Source organism: Sceloporus occidentalis, unplaced genomic scaffold (genome assembly GCF_023333645.1).
Source record: "Sceloporus occidentalis isolate IW3139 unplaced genomic scaffold, rSceOcc1.0.p SCAF_3, whole genome shotgun sequence".
NCBI classification, from domain to species: domain Eukaryota; kingdom Metazoa; phylum Chordata; class Lepidosauria; order Squamata; family Phrynosomatidae; genus Sceloporus; species Sceloporus occidentalis.
In genome coordinates this window covers 110357465-110375948 of record NW_028316983.1, presented here as the reverse complement: position 1 = coordinate 110375948, position 18484 = coordinate 110357465, and the positions used below count along the sequence as shown (strand labels likewise).

At 39.4% G+C, this 18484-nt stretch overlaps 1 protein-coding gene across 1 annotated transcript in view; it reads left to right on the top strand.

The window, feature by feature from the left end:
• Positions 1-6662, top strand: part of LOC149316557 (uncharacterized) — a 38248-nt gene extending 31586 nt beyond the window's left edge. Inside the window, exon 3 of the mRNA XM_089518315.1 lies at positions 6485-6662. Coding sequence (XP_089374441.1) covers positions 6485-6662 — 178 coding nt within the window. The remainder of the gene's footprint in view (positions 1-6484) is intronic.
• Positions 6663-18484: the final 11822 nt, after the last annotated feature.

The window sequence follows — 18484 nt, the reverse complement described above, 5'->3', positions numbered from 1 at the left end:
AAATCATAAAGCTCTAACTGTATAGTCTTAAATGGTGTTGTGTGAAGGAAGTCTGTGTGCATGTGTAGGGGAAGATATGTGACTTCCCAGATATTATTAGGCTGTAAATATAACCATGCCTCACTATTGGCTATGCTGTATTGGGATGATAGAAGTAGTAGTCCAACAATATGTGGACAGCCAAGGGTTCCCTGCTTTTGCTATGCACTATCATAGACTAGCAGCTGTTCAGTACTGTAGTTCAGCATGGTTTCTTAAATCACTTGTAGGTTTTTTTAAAGGTTGCCTTAAAAAAAGAAAGAAAGAAAGAAATTGACCATAGAGATGGGTAAACTGCCTTCAATTACAGTTAGTAACATCCTCTCATGTTAAGAAACTAGTTTTACAAAGTTATGATAAAAGTTAAATCTTATTGTAAAGTTTGTATTATTTCCTTTTCTTGTCCTGAGAATCAGGCATGTTTAATATAGTGTCCTTTTCTATGTTTGTACCATGACATAATCCATTACAACATACCTCTCTGTGACCGGATGTTATCACATGTGCTTTGTTTGCTGCAATCAGCAACTGAGCATATGCAAAAAAGGTGTTTGTATGTATGCAAACTTACTTTATAGTCCATTCTGTTTTGATTTTAAAAAGTGAAAAAAGAGGTGCCAAATTAGTTAGCTGATACAGAGCTCAATATGTTTTTGGGAATGATGATCTTACTAACTCCAAATATGACTTGACTCAGTAGGAATAATAGAGATGGGTGCTGTAACAAAAAGAAGCAGAAATGTCATAGATACTGATCAATATTTTGTAACCAGTTACCTTTATGTACACTAATCAATACAATAATTGCTGACAAAGCATATTTCCGCTTCTCCTGCATTCTCTCAGTTATGAAAAGTGTATTATCAGGAGAATCATAGCACAGGAATTGGTACCAATGATCCCCATGCAGCCTCTACAGCTAGAAACAGAACTTAAGGCAAGAATGATGATTATTGCACTCAAGCAGGTTAAACCTTATTGAAAGTCAATGCCTGCGCTTTCTTTTATTCTAAAGAAGCCATTGTGAATGGAAGCCAGCATCCCATCTATTGGTGGGAAAAGCCTGATTATTTCTGTTTAAATTTCAGTTAACACTGAATAAAATGAAACCAATGACATCAAAGCTACTGCCATCAAATTAGATTTCTCAGGGGTGTGCATTCCAATTCACATACTCATCAAAAGAGGCAGATGCTTGGCTTTGATCTACAAATGTTCATGGTTCCCTTTGTCTAAATCTATTTTTACTCTATTGTTTTACAGTTTCATCCCTCATTCCTGTGTAGATTTTTTTAACTTTCTCATTTATCTGTCGTTCATCCCTGCAGATGTTGCTGAACTACAACTCACAGCATTTCTTATCATTGTTGATGGTGGCTAGAATTGCTAAGAGTTGTACTGCAGCAGCATCTGAAGCAACACATGATTTACCTCTTTAATCTATGGTTACCAGGGTGTCCAGATAATGTTCATCTCATTCTTGGCTTGCATTCCTAGTTCACCAGTACATATCAACAAAAGTAGAGAAAGACATCCAAATTATTCAGCTAATCTCCTGGTCCTACTCCTATTGTATTCAAACTTTTCAGGAACAGGCTCTGTCCCAAGACTGGCTTTTTAAAACGTTGGCAGATATCTCCCTGTCATAGCTGTCAGAGTCTTACATACCTTTGAAGTCTAGCAATTCTCCCCAGCACTTTCTAAGACACTAGACAGCAGGGCAATGAGTAATGTCATGTCCACCCTTCTCTTGATCATTGGGATGGGGTGTGCTGAGACTTGCAGTGCCCCTGTGGGATCCTGTTCTCCTGTGCTGTAGGGATCCTGTTCCAACTATCTGTCTCAGCATACTGCATACTCTATGACAGAGAGGGGTGGAAATGTTATTTCATAAAGCCAAAGAATCTTACTTAGCATGTGGGGGTGGGGGTGTTAAACATAATGCAGGTCACAAGTTCTTGAAAGGATTTTGCAAGTTCTGGGAAGGAAGTGCCACTACCAGAGTTCCTCTGATCTCTCAAAACAAAAAGTCTTGCTCTCTTTTGGCACTGAATGCTGAACATAGGATCCAGAATAAAGTTTTGGGAGAAGATGCTTCATCTAGTAACATGGTTCCAAGTCATTCAAATATCAAAAATGGAATTCAAATCAAAACTGAAATTGAAAGATTACAGCATCATCTATATCTGTGGCAACCATTCAAACCTCTACTTTTACTTCTTTGATCAAACATGTTTTTATTGCTAATTTTGTAGGCTAAATGTTTGATATTGTATTCCCAGTCATAGCATGCATACCTTTCTTTTCTTTTTATCTGTAATAGCAGTTTCTTTTATGTAGATTATTGAGTTTCTCTAACCAAGTAAGGAAAAGTCATTTGGCCAGTTCAGGCAATGATATTTGTAATGCAAATGCTCCATACGAGGGACTATATGAACAATATCCCAAACTTCTTTTGGAATGGGAGCTATATTGATTACACACACACACACACACACAATGTGGCACTTCCTTACTTTAAAAAAATTAAGAAAACCCAGCCATATTTTTTTTAAAAAAATCTGAAATCAGCTTGAAGAGCATCATCCATTTGTTCAGTCAACGAATCAAGAAAAGAAAAAACAGCACATAGAAACAATTACATTACAATTTACCAGTTTAAAATCTTTTAAAAAATACATAGTCTCATGTGCAGGAAGTGGATGACCAGTCTTTCAGCAGAAATGTGTTCATAAATGGTTGCTAGGAGTTGTTTTTCCCCCTGTGAAACAAGCCTTGCACTGTCCATGTGCCATGTTTCCCAGCAGAAGTGCTAGAAATTCATTGCCATCTGTGAGATGTTCAGTAGTGATAGAAGGTTTTCAGCACGAGGGGAAGATTGCAACCCACTAGGGGTTCTGGTGGGGCAATGTAGCTCTGCAAACTCTAGTAGCTGCCCAACCATTTTTATTGTTTTTTTAAAAAACCCAACCCTAATGTCAAACTCCCAAAGTAGAGCCCTCCATATCAACCAATTTTTTACTCAGAGATTCAACCATATTTGAAAATATTTTTAAAATGTATACATACCAATAAGCAAGCCTTGATTTTATCATTTTATGAAAGGAACACAATGCCTGTACTGCAGCCATTCACTCAAAACCACAAGGTTGCGAGTTCAAGACCAGCAAAAGGGCCCAAGCTCGACTCAGGCTTGCATCCTTCCGAGGTCGCTAAAATGAGTACCCAGACTGTTGGGGGCAAATTAGCTTACTTGCTAATTAGCTTACTTGCTGTTCACTGCTATGATCTTTGGAATAGCGGTATATAAATAAAACAAATTATTATTATTATTATTATTATTATTATTATTATTATTAATTTTACTATGCCATTGCACTTAATGGAACTTGAGTTTTCCCAGACTTTGGCGGGTTACAGACCGCCATAAAGGATGTCCTCAGGACGTCCTAGGTTTAAAAACGGGCGTCACTACTTGATACCCCCAAGCCTAATACGTCCTGAGGACGTACAAGATGGTGGTGCCCCATCTACATGGGGCCACCATGATGGTGTCACGAACGTGCCGCCTCCAAACGAGGCAGCGCGGATGCTTAGTGCACCTTTTTGTCGGCGCAGGCAGGAGCTCCAAAACAGAGCTCCTTCCTGGTCTTGCGTCGCTGGCACAGCCTTTAGATGGCTGCGCCCAGCGACGCAGAGGAGAAAGGGGCGCTTGGCCCCTTTCTCTTCCTCCCCGCCGCCGCCTCAGGGTGTCCTTGGGTCTTGAAACCCCAATGTCCGGGAAAGCAGCCAAAGGGCTGATAAGGCAGCTAGTTCTCAAACAAACAAACCCCCTCCCAGCACAGCAAAGTCAGTGTAAGCTACACAGTCCTGGAGATTCACAGTAGTTCTACCAAAAGGGATTACCAAGAGAATTATCAGACGGTCCAAGGTTCAGGGCAACAGATAGGCAGGTCGATAAAGCAGTCCAAGGTCAAGGTTTCCGGGTAGTCAAGACAAGAAGCCAAAGGAGCCGGAGACAGAGTCTTTCCTCTAAAAGAGTCAGATATCCACTGGCAAAGAACCACACATGCTCCAGGTGCTTAAGAAGGCAAGGAGCCGGCCTTCAGCTGTGTCTGATTACGAAGACGCTTCTGATAAAGCCTCCAAGATCTTCGAAGGCCCTCTCTTTCTGCTCGATGCTCATTGAAGGTAGGCACACTGCCCAGATCCTCCTCCATGTCCACAGCCTTGGCACCAGGCAAACTTGACTGCTGAACCCCTGGAGGAGTCTATGGCCCCTGCTCCAGCAGAACTAGGGCCAGCCTCTGGCTCCTCCATTACAGGTTCAAGCCCCAGGGGCTCTGGCTCCTCCATTACAGGTTCAGGTCCCAGGGGCTCTAGCTCATCCTCTGAGTCCTCCAAACTGTCCTCCAGGCTGGGCATGACACCCAAGGACACCCCTTTCCAGGCCTCGGGGAAGTGGCCTTTTGCCGCTTCCCCGCAGCCTGGAAAGCGGCGGATCGGGGCCTCAGCGGCTGCCGCTCTGGCCGCTGAGGCCCCGATCCAGAGGGGAAAGGGGTGGGTGCAGGCCGCCGCTTTTCGGCGGTCTGTAATGCACCTAAAATACCCATGAAAGGTCCTGGAACCAAACCCCCGCAGATACCAAGGGCTCACTGTACATCAACTCATCTGACAAACAGCAATTTCTATATCTAGTCAGGGTGGGCAATAGATTCTGTATTCAGGTGCAGAAGCAGAAAAGGGGAGGACACACTTTAGTGTTTCAGGATTTCTTTTCATTTATTTATTTTTCACCTGAATGACAATCAGGTGGAAATAGTGTGCACCTGAAGGGGAAAGGATATTATACACTAGGAAATGAGGAACAGGAAATCTTTCTCTTTCTTGTAGCAGAATTCTTTCACACAAAGCATTTTCTTCATTTTACCAGTCTCCTGGGAGAGGACCCTTCTTGCTGTTGATCTTGTTAAACAGTGGTGACTCAAGAACTCTTACTGCTCCACTGCAGAGTCCTAGAAGATCTGACAGTAGAATTCAGTCATACCTTTGGAGGAAGGGAGATCCACTCATGCTTCCAGCAATCATCAATATTACATTTCTTGTGCAAACCACATATGTAAATGTTTTAAACAGACATAAATTTTAACAACTCTGGCTGTTGGCTGTAAGGTCAAAAATGAAGGGATGATATTTCTGCAAAGACAGGCAGTGACATTTGGAAATGGTGACTTTTACAGTTTTGAAACTGTCTGTTTTTAAACACTGATGTGCCTAGCAAACTCTCCCCCCACCCCTATAATGGATTTTGCACACATTTCCTGTCTTGGATTGTGTTGATGGAATCCATTTGGCTGCAAGTTTGCCATGAGACAAAGTCAGTCAAGGTCAGGAAGCATCTTTTTTATTTTGCTAACATCTCCAAGGGTATCTATCTGTTTTTTTCTGTCATCTTAGAAATCGCCAGGGATTTGACATAAGTAATTCTTAGTAAAGCATTATACATTAAATTGATTACAGTCTCTCCTTCTAGAAAGAAGTTCCATTTAACAACACTAATATAATATAAAGTACACTTTAATGGACTGGTTAGTGCTTGTGAAAGCAGCTGAGTTTTGCAGAGCTTGGTTTTGTATAAAAAATGACACAGGATAGATTTGTTCTCAGTGGACACTTGTAACCTATATGAAAAAGGTCATTGTATGCTGTGCATGCTGTTGAGCTGTCTCAGTATACGGGAAGACTTTATTTGCCCTTCAGAGGAAGCCAAAGGTGGTTTTGGACCAATCTCCAGGTCTTCAGAGAATACACAGAGAAGTGTGAGGTTTTACTCAATGGCCAGCGCCTTGTCTGATAATGCACACTGGTGATGTTTACTGCCAATGGCACATTTGGCGCATGTGATGAGTGGCCAAATGTGCACATGTGCAAGGGTGTTTCCTGCACCAATAGGGACTCCCCCCATGCATAGAACTCTATACCTTCTATAAAATAATGTCAAGGATAATCTTCCAATTCTATATTGACACTGTGGGCAAATCATTCCTTACATTTCAATCCATAAATTGGAGAAGGTGTTTGTTCTGGTCATGACCATGGCAAAATTTCTGAACTATTGTTTAAAAGGGGAACAAGGTTTTCAATGTTGTGAAAAGAAAGAAAGGAAAAGAAGGAAGGGAGGATGACACCTGGATACATTGAATGTTAATAGAAGATTATTTTTAAAGCAAATCACCCCCCTTACAAATGTTAATGAAGCCTTCTGAAGTGCTTTTAACCCAAGCCCTGAAATTTGGCTGAACTTGTTCAACAATATATTTTTTTCTTCCCTAGAAACCCCTTGGATGTCTCACACAAACACATATGTCCAAATTTGCCTTTGAATTTTACTATAGGGAAAGTTGTTAGCCATTTTATGTGTATCTTTGTTTATGGGAACTTATAGGGGAATAAGTTCAGCAGTCTTATGGGAGAATAAGCCCAGCAGTCAGGAGGAGTGCATGGCAGCGGAGGCAACTTTAAAACCGCCCTCAGCCAGCTTTCCATTAGCCCAGCAGTTAAGAGGAGTATTTGGCAGTGCCAGCAGCTTTAAAACCACCCCACCTGGCTCTCCAACAGCCTAACAACCAAATTTACCATTATAGCAAATGAGGAGCACTAACTTTCTTTTCTTCTCTTTTGCAACCACCCTAGTTTATTTCAGACAACAAGACTGATTATAGTGGATTGATTGATTGGTTTCACAATTTCCAAGTAACTTGTTATTATATTGTATCTTATTGATTATTAACATCATTCATATTGGTGATTATGACAGACTTGAAGGCAACTTGGTTACTCATGTTGACCTTCTATTGAGCTAATTTAATGGCTTCTTGGTGAAGACTTTGGCGCATTCATTGATGATATCACACCTGGATTATTGCAACTCATTGCTAGTGGGTCTTCCTATTTCCCACCTTAGCCCCTAATCTCTGTGCAACACTAAGTGGCCAGGATCATCTTCTCTGCCTGTCACTTTGATCATGTTACCCCCCTTGTTGTTATCCCTCCACTGGCTCCCCATTTCTTTCAGAATCTGACATAAAATTCTTCTCCTGCCCTTTAAATCCCTTCATGGCTTGCTCCCTCTTATTTGTAAGTGCTCATCTCTCCTTTTCACCCTCCTCGTGCATTGAGATCTTATGACACTGGTCTCCTGACCCAGTCAAGGTTCCCCTGCTCCAATCTGCCCCTTCTTCTGTGCTGCTCCTCATGCCTGCAATCTCCTCCCCACACAATTAAGAACTATTACTTCCTTGGCTAATTTTAAGGCCAAGTTTAAGACACTTGTTCAGGGAGGCATTCCAAATTACTGGTTGTTAACCTGCTGCTTACTTTGTCTTCTTCTTATACAAGTTAGTATTATTTTAGAGATGTTTTAATCATGTAATGTTGTTGTTTTAGATTGTATGCCACATGGCAGGTTTTTATTCTTTTGCTTATTTTATTTGACCATTTACTATGTAAAGTGCTGTGCAAACTTTACAGCAATCTATATGATGATGATGATGATGATGATGATGATGATGATGATGATGATGATGATGATATACAGAACCAAGAGCAAATAGCAGTGGTGTTCAATTACACTGTAGCTGGTTGATCTGCCTGCTGTCTTTATCAAATGTTACTCAATGTTATCAACTCTCTCTGCCTTCTTTAAGTAGGTTTCTAAGTGGCAAGATTTAAAACATGATATGTGAGTAATTTCCAAACTTTCACTGTGTCAGGTTTACCAGTTGCCTATCCATGAAAAGACAGAGGTTCCTCTTTTAGTTTTTGACTTGGCTAAACACTATCTGCTCAGTCATTTGTTGCTAATTATTGAACCTAACTATCAGTGAAGTGGAGATGTCGGTTAAATCTGATCCTAATGTCATTTCATGCTTTGATGTAATTTCTTACATTACAACCATTTTAGTAGTAAAACACTTCAGGAGGACATTTACTAAATGATCCATTTAAAAACCAGCTGTATTTAACTAAGTCCTCCTATTAGTTTAATGCACCTTCTTCTAAAAATAATATTTCTGTCTCATGTCATGTATTACTAATTACTTGAGCTGAGATTGCCAAATACATTATTACATATTGGTTCAGGATATGTGGTCTAAATAGGTTTACATTAAAGGGCAGGTGAAATAACTTTCTTCAGCATCCATTCCTAGTCCTTTTTTATCAGTAAAAATGCTAGCTATACTTTTCTCTCCTACTTGTAAGAATGTGAAGAGATTTTAGTCCAGAATGGTTGTCTTAGCATAACAAGACAGTATCTGAAGGATTCTGCAGACACATTGAGAGAATTCAACTTTAGTGCAAGACTGAGATGTCTTGGTTTGGTTTCTGCAACTCATACAAAAAATGTGTTAAACACTTGTTTTTACAAATTAGTGTTTTCTTTATATGTGCTTTATCAGGCTAAGCACAAAAGTACACAGAGGCATAGAAGGGCAGGTGATTGATCACAAAGATTCAACGAACTCACCCATTATTACTACCTTATATACTCAACTATAAGTTGACCTCATGTATAAGTCGAGGGCAGGTTTTGAAGCCACAATTGAGGGGAAAACTTATAGGCATGTAACAAAGGATCTAAAGGATGGAGCAAGGAAAATCAAAGGCATTACTATAGTATATAAAGCACATGCTGATTTTCTTTTGAATTCCCTTAGTGCACTTCATTAGCCATTATATGTTTGCAGTGTAGTCCCTAGTCCCTCTGCCTTTCTTGAACCTTGCTTGCACTTCTGAGATTTCTCTTTCCATATGTGATTGGAGTCTGTGTTGCAGAATTTCTGGCATAATTGTGCTTGCAAGAGAAATTAATGCTATGCTCATATAGTTGCTGCAATATTCTGTGTCTCTTTATTTGTGAATGGGGATGCATATTGAATGTTTTCAGTCTGTTGACCAGATTTTGTTTTCCATAGTTGTTGGCATATCTTAGTTAACACTAGAGTTTATTTTATTCATGTGAATTCCAGCAGTTCAATTGTAATATCTTCTTTTCTTGATTTATTCCATTACTATTATTAGCATATTTATTTTGTCATAAGGAATTTTTGTTTTATCAGTTTACAGAGAAGCATTTAGAATTTTCAGCCAGATAGTTTTTCTAGTGCCTCATCAAACTACAAAGGCCATGGTTCCATAAAATAGAATCGTGGCAGTTAAAATGGACCTGAAGCACTATAATGCTCAGTGCAATTGGCTCATGGTGCCAGTAAGTATCTAGTCACAGAAGGTCACAAAGACCTATGTCACTGGGATTCAGGCTATTTGAAGGACTGTGTCTCCCATTATGAGCTCATTAGCACTACAAAATCTTCCAAGTAGGCCCTTCTCTCTGCCTTATCACCTCCTCACCCTTGTTTGATGGAAATAAAGGAGAGGGTCTTCTTGATAACTTTAAGTTTGTCACCCAGAATTTGGAACTCCCTCCCTAGGGAGACTAAGATGGTCATGTCCTTGATATCAGCAAGTTAAAATATTTTTATGATGTCAAACTTCTAAAAACTGATCGGGATAGGATCATAATGTTGAGCGGTGCTGCTTTTAAGGTTTGTATAAACTTTTAATGATATCTAAAGTTTTTAATGTTTTGTGTTTCTAACTTTATGTGTTGTTCAATTGTTTTTCCCCCAATAACTTTGATATTTATATTTTTACTGAAGCATTTTTATAATTTCAATTTGTATTTTTTAAAAATATTTTGTTAGTGGCTTTGAGTTTCATTATTGAGAGAAAGGCAGAATATAAAAGAGTTAAGTAAGTGAATCAGTTGTCTCAATAAGCTGCTGGGCGAATGGGTGTTTGCCTTGTTCACATCCTACCCATCAGAGTGGGCAACTATGGTGTATCCAAGGATGACACGGATGGCCAAATATACCCTTCAAATCCCAAGAATAATGGAAGTATTCAAAAGTCAACTTCCAGTTTTGAAAAACAGTTTTGTTTTGTTTTATGTTTAAACAGGGCAAAGAGCACTTGCAGCCTGTTGCTACCAGAAGAAGCAATTCACCTATCAAGGAGGGTCAGAAAAGGGGCAGTGCAGGGTTTCTGTATTATTCAAGAGCCACCAAAAAGAGCCTTGGGGTCACATGTGACCTTAAGGCTGCAATTTGTCCACACTTGCAATACAAACTGACTACTGTAGAGTGGACATTAGCTTCTAAATTTTTATTATAATCTGACAGTGTCTGAAATCTGGCATCATACAGAGTAGTGAAGTAGTTATGTATGCTATACTAAAAGAGAAATTTACTCTACCTCTGGACTTATCACAGAGTCACTGAAGGTCACCATCCATGAGCATTTGTGTCTGGTGGAGGGTGGGAGGGATCATAGAAGCATCTGGCTCAGTCCTCATAGCCAGACACTAAATAATTTCATTATCTGCTGAGGTCCACTGCATTATCTTCTCTCAGCAGCTGGGATAATAATTATTTTGTTTTTTGGTCTGACTATGTCAGATGCTTTTGTGATCTGCAGCTCTCCCTCAGGCACACAATGGCCATGGGCAATGAGCTTTAGAGCTCTAGAGTACATCCACAAGGGGACTTTTGTCAATGCAGAGAAGAACAACCTATGCAGTGACTATTTGTTTTTATTTTATTTTATTTTATTTCCCTTCTCCCCAGAAAGGAACCCAGGGCAGCTCACAAGACAAAAACATTTTTAAAACTTTATAATAAATATTTAAAAACAATTAAAATCATCTAGTTAAAACAGTATAAAAATAACATAAACACACAAAAAAGTTAAAAACGTAACTAAAACAAAGCCCTGCTTTTATGATCAGCTAAACATAAGAGAAGCCCTGCTGTGTGACAGCAAAAGCCTGTTTAATCCAGCAACCTGTTTACTGCATTGTCTCTTGAGAAGCACTAGGAAATAGGAACAATTATCCTCCAGTGGCATCATTCCCTCAACACTGGTAGCCAGAAGCTTTCTACCTATGTATCTGATGGAGCCATAGAGCCACAAGTGGTAATAGTAATCACTGATAGCCAAATTCTTCATAATTTTGTTAACCACCCTTTAAAAGCTGTTGATGGCCATTAACACATTTTATGAAACTGAATTCCATCAGTCAACTAAGCATTGATACATGTAGTATTTCTTTATAGCTATCATGAATCTGCTGCCAGTCAGATGCATAGGATGTTCCCCAGTTTCTCGTGTTGTGAGAGAGTGAGATGAGCTCCTTTGCATTCATTTCTCCCTAACTTTTATAATTTTATGAACAATTAACATATAAATGTTAAGAGTTCAGCTGAATCAGACTATTTTCATTTCAAGCAGTTTTGCTCAGAACGTCATCTGAAAAGGCTTTGAGAACATCTTACATAAGAAAGGAGCAAGAGAAGGACTCCATCCCACTCCATAATCTAAAAGATACAAAATAAAGTTTCCTTAGTGTTGTGAGGAAGGACCCTTTGGGACTTTTGCCAGTCTACAATTATATGTATGTATGATAGGAAAAACTGGAAGAATCAAACCAAAGAATACAGATGTCAATTTGAAATTAATTTAGTGACCAGTCAGAATGGGAACAGTTCAAGGGAAAATAAGATCTTGTTGAAGGTGAGTTTTCAATGGAAGCAGTAGACCAGCTTCCCCTATCTTTTTCTTCCTCAGCCTATGAGAATAGTACACATATGTCTCCATATGTATCTCTTTCCTTGTTTTCCCCCCCTTTTGCTTACTTGCATAATAAGCAAAAAGCACAAATTGGCCTATTTCCTTACCACCTGTAGAGAACTCCCACTGTGTAAACTAGCCCTAAGATTCACAGCTCAGGTTATATTCTCTTGTATGATTTGTCTAGCAGATTCCACAAGCCTGAGAAAAGAGACAACTTATTGGAACTAATCAACTCAGAAGAGAATGATGTGAATGTAAACTAGTCTGCATTTTAGAAATTAATGGGTTCCACTAAGTGAGTTTATGTTGGTGCACGCATACAATTCTATTAAGATATAATAATGATAGTACTTAGTACTTACATACCTCTTTACAGTTTCAAAACATTTTACAAGCATTAACTAATTAGTTTTTATAACAACCTTGTGATGAGGTGGGAAGCATTATCTTTCTTTTATAGTTATATAAATTGACAGGCAAAGATGTTAATTGCCTTGCCTGGGGCTACTGCTGGGCAAGTAATGAAGAAGCCTAAACAACCTCTGCTAATATGTCTCTTCTTTCATTCTGATGTGTTCCTGTTGAGATAACGGTCATTCACTTTTTCTTAGCAAGCACAGACAGGCTTTGTTACATTTCTTCAATCCCCTGAAACCAGTGGGCTGGGAGTACAGCATTTATTGGGCCAGTTTTATTTCTATTTTCCTCCACCCTTTTTTCTTCTGAAGAACTGGAACTGAATGTACCAGATATTTTTGGATTGTGTATTCTAGTTTCCCAACTTATGCAAGTAATTATCAAATGCAGATGATAAAAAATGTAGATGCTGAAGTCAATGGGCAGCAATGTGTGCATGACTCTGTTAGTGCACCCCTGGGCACATGCTTCCATTGACTAATATGGGGCAGGGTAATCCATGTGAGCTCCATTTAGTGAGGGTTAACTTGCAGATATATTGGATCCAACGTAATCAGTGACTCATATCAAGTTACTCTTCACTGCTACTGTTTGCATTAAAAAAGTGATGGACAAACCACCCAGTTCTGGTTGTATTAATTCAGTTATTCCATGGACTACTGTGATAGAGACTGAGAATGCAACATTGCAGCATCCAAAGATGAATGGAAAAGCAGAAGCTAAATTTCAAAAGGTTTCTAGCATCCCTGAATGCTGTTCCGGGGTCAAAGGCTCTGGTTACAGAATGCCATGCAGTGAAGCTGATCTAGATTGGTCCCTGTATATCTGAAAAGTCTGAATCACTGTGACATAGTACTTTGAGTGTTGGGCTAAGATGCCAGGAGACCTGGGTTCAAATCCATGTACAACCACAGAAATTCATTAAGTGAACTTTGGCAAGTCATACTCGCTTAGCCTCAGAGGAAAGTAATGTCAAACTGATTAATAAATCTTGTCTAGAAATCCCTATGAAGGGATCATGATAAGTCAACTGTAAGGCAAATAAGAATAACAAACCTGAAATCTACCCTGGGGGGAAAAGACCCCACTTTTTAAATGCCCTCCTACTCAATTTATTGTTGGTAAAAATGGAAAATCCCATTGTCTGAACCTAAGGATAGAATAAAATCGAGATATAATTGAATAAAGTTGAGATAATCCGGGAGGCCCTTCCCTCTGTCCTACCACCTCCTCAGCCTCATTTGGTTACATTTGAATTCATAACTGTTTTAACTTTTAAAATTGTTTAATTGTTTTTAAAGTTTTATATTTATACATTTTAATGGTGTACTGTTTTAAATTATATTGTTTTTAAATTGTATTGTTTTTGCTGTTAGGCCCCTTGAGTCCATATGTTGGAAGAAAGGCAGGATATAAGAAAATAAAATCATCATCATCATCATCATCATCATCATCATCATCATCATCAAAAATGGCTGTTATTGTGTGCCATTTTACCTTGTGGTCAAGGAGTCCATAGCAGCTCTTCATACAAACTGTTAAGATTTGGCCAAGGTACCTCCTGTGCTTCATAGTTTTAGATCTTGAATATAATATTGCAGAAAATCATTCTAAATGCACTGGATAATGATCATTATATTCCCACTAATGATCTCAGCTCTCCCTTTGACACAAACTGATGAAATACCGTCAGATAGCTGACTGCTGAGTAGCAGTATTCTGTGATAAATTAATATGTAGACTAACTCTTGCATGTAATTTGAGAAAAGGCCACTCTGTCTGCATCCGCACAGCAGAAATAACCCAGTTTGACACCACTTTATCTGTCATGGATTAGTGCTATGGAGTTTTGGGAAATGTAGTTTGTTGTGGCATCAGAGCTCTGTGACAGAAAAGGCTAAATGTCTCACAAAACTACAAATCCTAAAATTCCACAGCATTGAACCATGACAGTTAAAGTGGTGTCAAACTGTATTCTTTCTACATTGCAGATGAAGCCTAAGATATTATCACCTTTTACCTCTTTTATTTTCCAAGGCATTCCATGACAACAGGAATGCAAGGAAACAGCAAAGACAGTAAAACATCATCATCAGAAGAGTAAAGTGTGAACCTTATTGTTAGCCCCACACTTCCAACTAGACTACACATATTAAATCACTGGTGGGGGATCTCTCAGAGAGAACAGCAGTAGAACTTTAGCTACCACTTGCAGAGGAAGGCAATAGAAAACCACTCCTAAAACTCTGACAACATTATGATGATACAATCCAATATGAAACAAGAGTTGGCACCAGAAGATAAAACTCAGGACAGATGGTATTCATTGAGCTACTGGAGTATGAATACTTGTCCTTCTCTTCCAAGAAACAGAGACCGATGGGGATAGAGCAGAAAACAAAGCCTTCTCTTCTGCCTCTGCCAACCTCACACTCCTAGTAGTCAAACTGGATACACTAAACAATTTTACAGTCATGCTTGATCTCCTCACTGTTCAGTTGCTTACCCATCTAATATCTTTGAAGCAAAAGATCAGTCAAGTATGTGAAGGGGTGGCCTAGTCTTATATAGCTCCAGCTCTGCCCCCCATGTGCATAGTGTCTTGATGCCTTGTTCCAGCTGCAGTAACCTCTGGTCTCTAGCCATGGAAACTATCAAAGACCTTTCCCCTAAAGCACCATTTTCCCTCCAAGTCCTGGGTCATGAAATAATTAGCTTGATCTTGTTTAATATATATTTTTGCAATCATTCTATACCATATTATGAAGATTCTGTGTTGTAGTGATTTGGGTGTGGTCAAAAATTCTGGCAAACCAGGGTTCAAATCCCAACTCAACCATGAAAACACAGTGGATGGCCTTGGGCAAGTCACAGGAACAAAGGAGTTACATTATTTGTGAAGAATTGCATTCCTAGTCACAAGCAGATGGCTAACAGTTAATATTAGACTTATCTTTGTAGGAGTGCTCCCCAAACAAAATGGATTTAAATGGTTTCATTAATGCCATAGGAAAGTTGTCTCAATTGTTCGTATTATCAAGCTGTTGAGTAGTATTTAGGCTAGGCACATGATGTAGTTGGATTATAGAATGATTCTTGAGTATCTTATCTGCTGATTGAGTCAAACACGTCATCTATTTCTCCAGTCTGATGAAGCAGCAGAATCAATTACTTGAATGAGTATGAAGGAAATTTCAAGATGAATCTAACTGAACACATGCTTGGGCCTGTATTAAATCCTGCACTCTGTATACATTTGCTTCCACAGCATATTTAATGAATTCTCTGGTGAGGTTATTTTGAATGGTGAAAGACTTATTCTATCAAGGATCACTTAGAACTGAGAAAGGAATTGCCTTCTATGACAATTTAGCTAGGCATTCTGTGGATAAAGTTGATTGCATTTGTTCTGACTTATATGCCATACTTATATCTGTTGCTACCAATATACCTTTTACATCTTCTTATCCAGTTATTGAGGACTGGAAATGTGGATAAGATCCTTGATAGTACAATATTATGACCTTTTCAGTTTAGTTGAGTAAGGAATTCAAATAAATCTGTGTGCAGTAGGTGAGCATTGTGGTTAATGTCTCCTTAGAAGAGGCATTAGATTGTATCAGCACTGCAGAAATAATCCAGGTTGACCCCATTTTGACTGCCATGGCTCAGTGCTATGGGGTTCTGGGATCTGTAGTTTGTTGTAGCACCAGAGCTCTCTGACAGAGGAAACTACAGTTTCCAGAATCCCATAGCATTGAGCCATGGCAGCTAAAGTGGTGTTAGCCTGAATTATTACTGCACTGTTGATGCAGCCTTAATATCTTTATTGGAAAACAAACCTCTCTGAGGAAAAAGAATCCAAGAAAAGCAGGTTCTTTTTAAGCCGCAGGGGCAGTGTAACAAGTGCGCCACTGGTACACTCGTTATGTAAGTGTCACGCAGCAACGTGCAGATGCCACGTGGTGCTTATGTAACACTGGCAGAGCCCATGTACACAGGGTGACATCATTGTTATGCTGTTCATATATTTTAGGGTTAGGGACCATGCAGTTGCCGCACGGTCCCTAACTGTTGAACTGGCGCTGGTATGCTGCTTTATGGCAGTATGTATCACTTCTATGTTCTGAATCTGAACCAGCAGTGGTAGTTATAGAGTCTATACAGACTGGCACTTTGTGCCATCCTGTGGGCAGAACCAGGGCATAGCATCCACATGCTGTATGCCCTAGGCCTGCCCCCAGGGTGCCATTTTGGTGTACACCAGTCATGATGCAGCACTGAAGGGGCATCATATGGCACAAAAAGGGGCATCATATGGTGCTCTCTGGATGCTGGATCAGGGCCATGGCGTGAGGTAGCAGCAACCCCAATATGGCCAGTAAAGAGGCAGCTGCATGTCGTCCATCTGTACAGATCCATAGATACACTTCAGTTCTAATCCCAAATGAGATACTTTAATCTATTCTGGCAATTATAGTCAGAGAAGGTGGGAGCTGTGGCTCCTCAGTTCATTAATTACTTCAGCTCCCATCATTTGCTAGTAAGGCCATACATTCCCCATCACTGCCCCAAATGAGAACAGACTTCATCCCTTTTGTTTTGATCTCCTGTTGTTATTACTGGCAGGGTTTGGGATTTTCTGGCTATAAAATTCCTTCTAGCAATCTAACAGCATGACTCTGCATTTATTTTTCAGGCCCATTCAAAGTCAAAGAACACCCCCCCCCCCCCAGCCACCCAGTATCTTTGGGGTGATGCACTAGGCTTTAAAAGAGAAAGAGTGCATATCATATTACAAGCTTGACTGCAAGGAGAAAATAATTCCAATAGACTCCTACAGTAAAAGTAATTAGGAATCTATGTTGCATTTATTCAATTGGATCACTCTGGTTATTCATGTTTTCTGTTTGAAAGTGTTCTATTTAGCAAAAATTTGATGAGCGATGGAAAGTGAGCATATGTTTAAGCTCTCCAACTGCTCAGCTGAACCTCATTTAATGGACACGATGCTAAATAAGATGCTGTAAGTTTTGAAGAAAGATTTCATGCTCATTTCGTCAAATCATATATCGTATCATACAAAAATAGGTTTTGATTTCCCCTTTCTAATTTCTTTGAAATTTAAGGGAAATCTTCCACAAGAGGGCATCATGTTTCAAAATGAGCCTCATCTTTTTGCTCAGCATCAGGCAAGGAGTGTAACTGGGCAAGATCAGAACATTTTTGTTTGTTAAAATATTGTTTGTTCCATTATACAAAAGCATATGTATTTAGTAGGAGGCACTAACTTCTTATGTCAGTAAGAAATTTGCCCTAAAACATATTCTCAAAATCGATCCTTCTAAAAATTATTCTTTGTTGGCAAATGTCACTATTAGGCAGAGAGAGGCTGTCACCTCAGTCAAAGGATGATGGAGTGAGCTCATGTATGATCCATCTTGAGTGCCTTTGTCCCATTAGCTAGTCTTCTATCCCCAGGTGCCACAGAGCACGCAATCCAGTCACCATGGTTGAAGGAAGTCTCAATTCCCACTCCAGTTAGCTTCTGTTGACAGGGTTGTATTTCCTTTTCCTTCAGGAAGCAAAATGTCTCAAACCAGTCTTACTTCTCTGCAGATTCCCTCTGCCAGCATCAGTTATGAGTGTTCTTAGACTATACTCTGAGTGTGTGCATACATAATGGATCCATCGTGTTTTCCATTTACAGTTGTCACCTGAAGAGTTTGCAACATTTAATAGTATAATAATATATTGTAGCTGGCATAGCAGTCACTGTCAGTCACCTGAAAAAAAATCTGATGTATTGCAGTCAACAGCTGAAAGGATCACTGAGCTGGCTTGCAGTAGCAGCCAGCTTTTGACAACAGCTGACATCGCACAGTGAACTGTTGACAAGATGTGTCACGTGACAATCAATAGCAATTGGTCGCAGTAGTTGCCAGTATCTGAGAGATGATAAGCCACGTAACATGCTAAATGTGATATCAGTTTCATCCAGAATGCAATGTAAGTGGTAAATTTCAAAGTCAGATTACATCATACCATGATTGTGAACATAATATTATTGTATCAATTCAGGCTCTACAAACAACTAGACAATTGCTGCATCAGTGTCAAAATCTGATTATTATAATGTTATGCACCTTATTTAAATTAGAATAGTGCAGGCCAAAGTACAGTAAAGAAATTCTAAGGGCTATATCCAATTTTCACTATCTCATCACCATCTCAACTGATGGTGTATGGTAATGGTTCTCATTCTTGAGTGCCCAAATGCTGTTGCACTTCAACCCTTCAAAGCCACAGCCAGCATGGCCAATGAATACAGATTTTG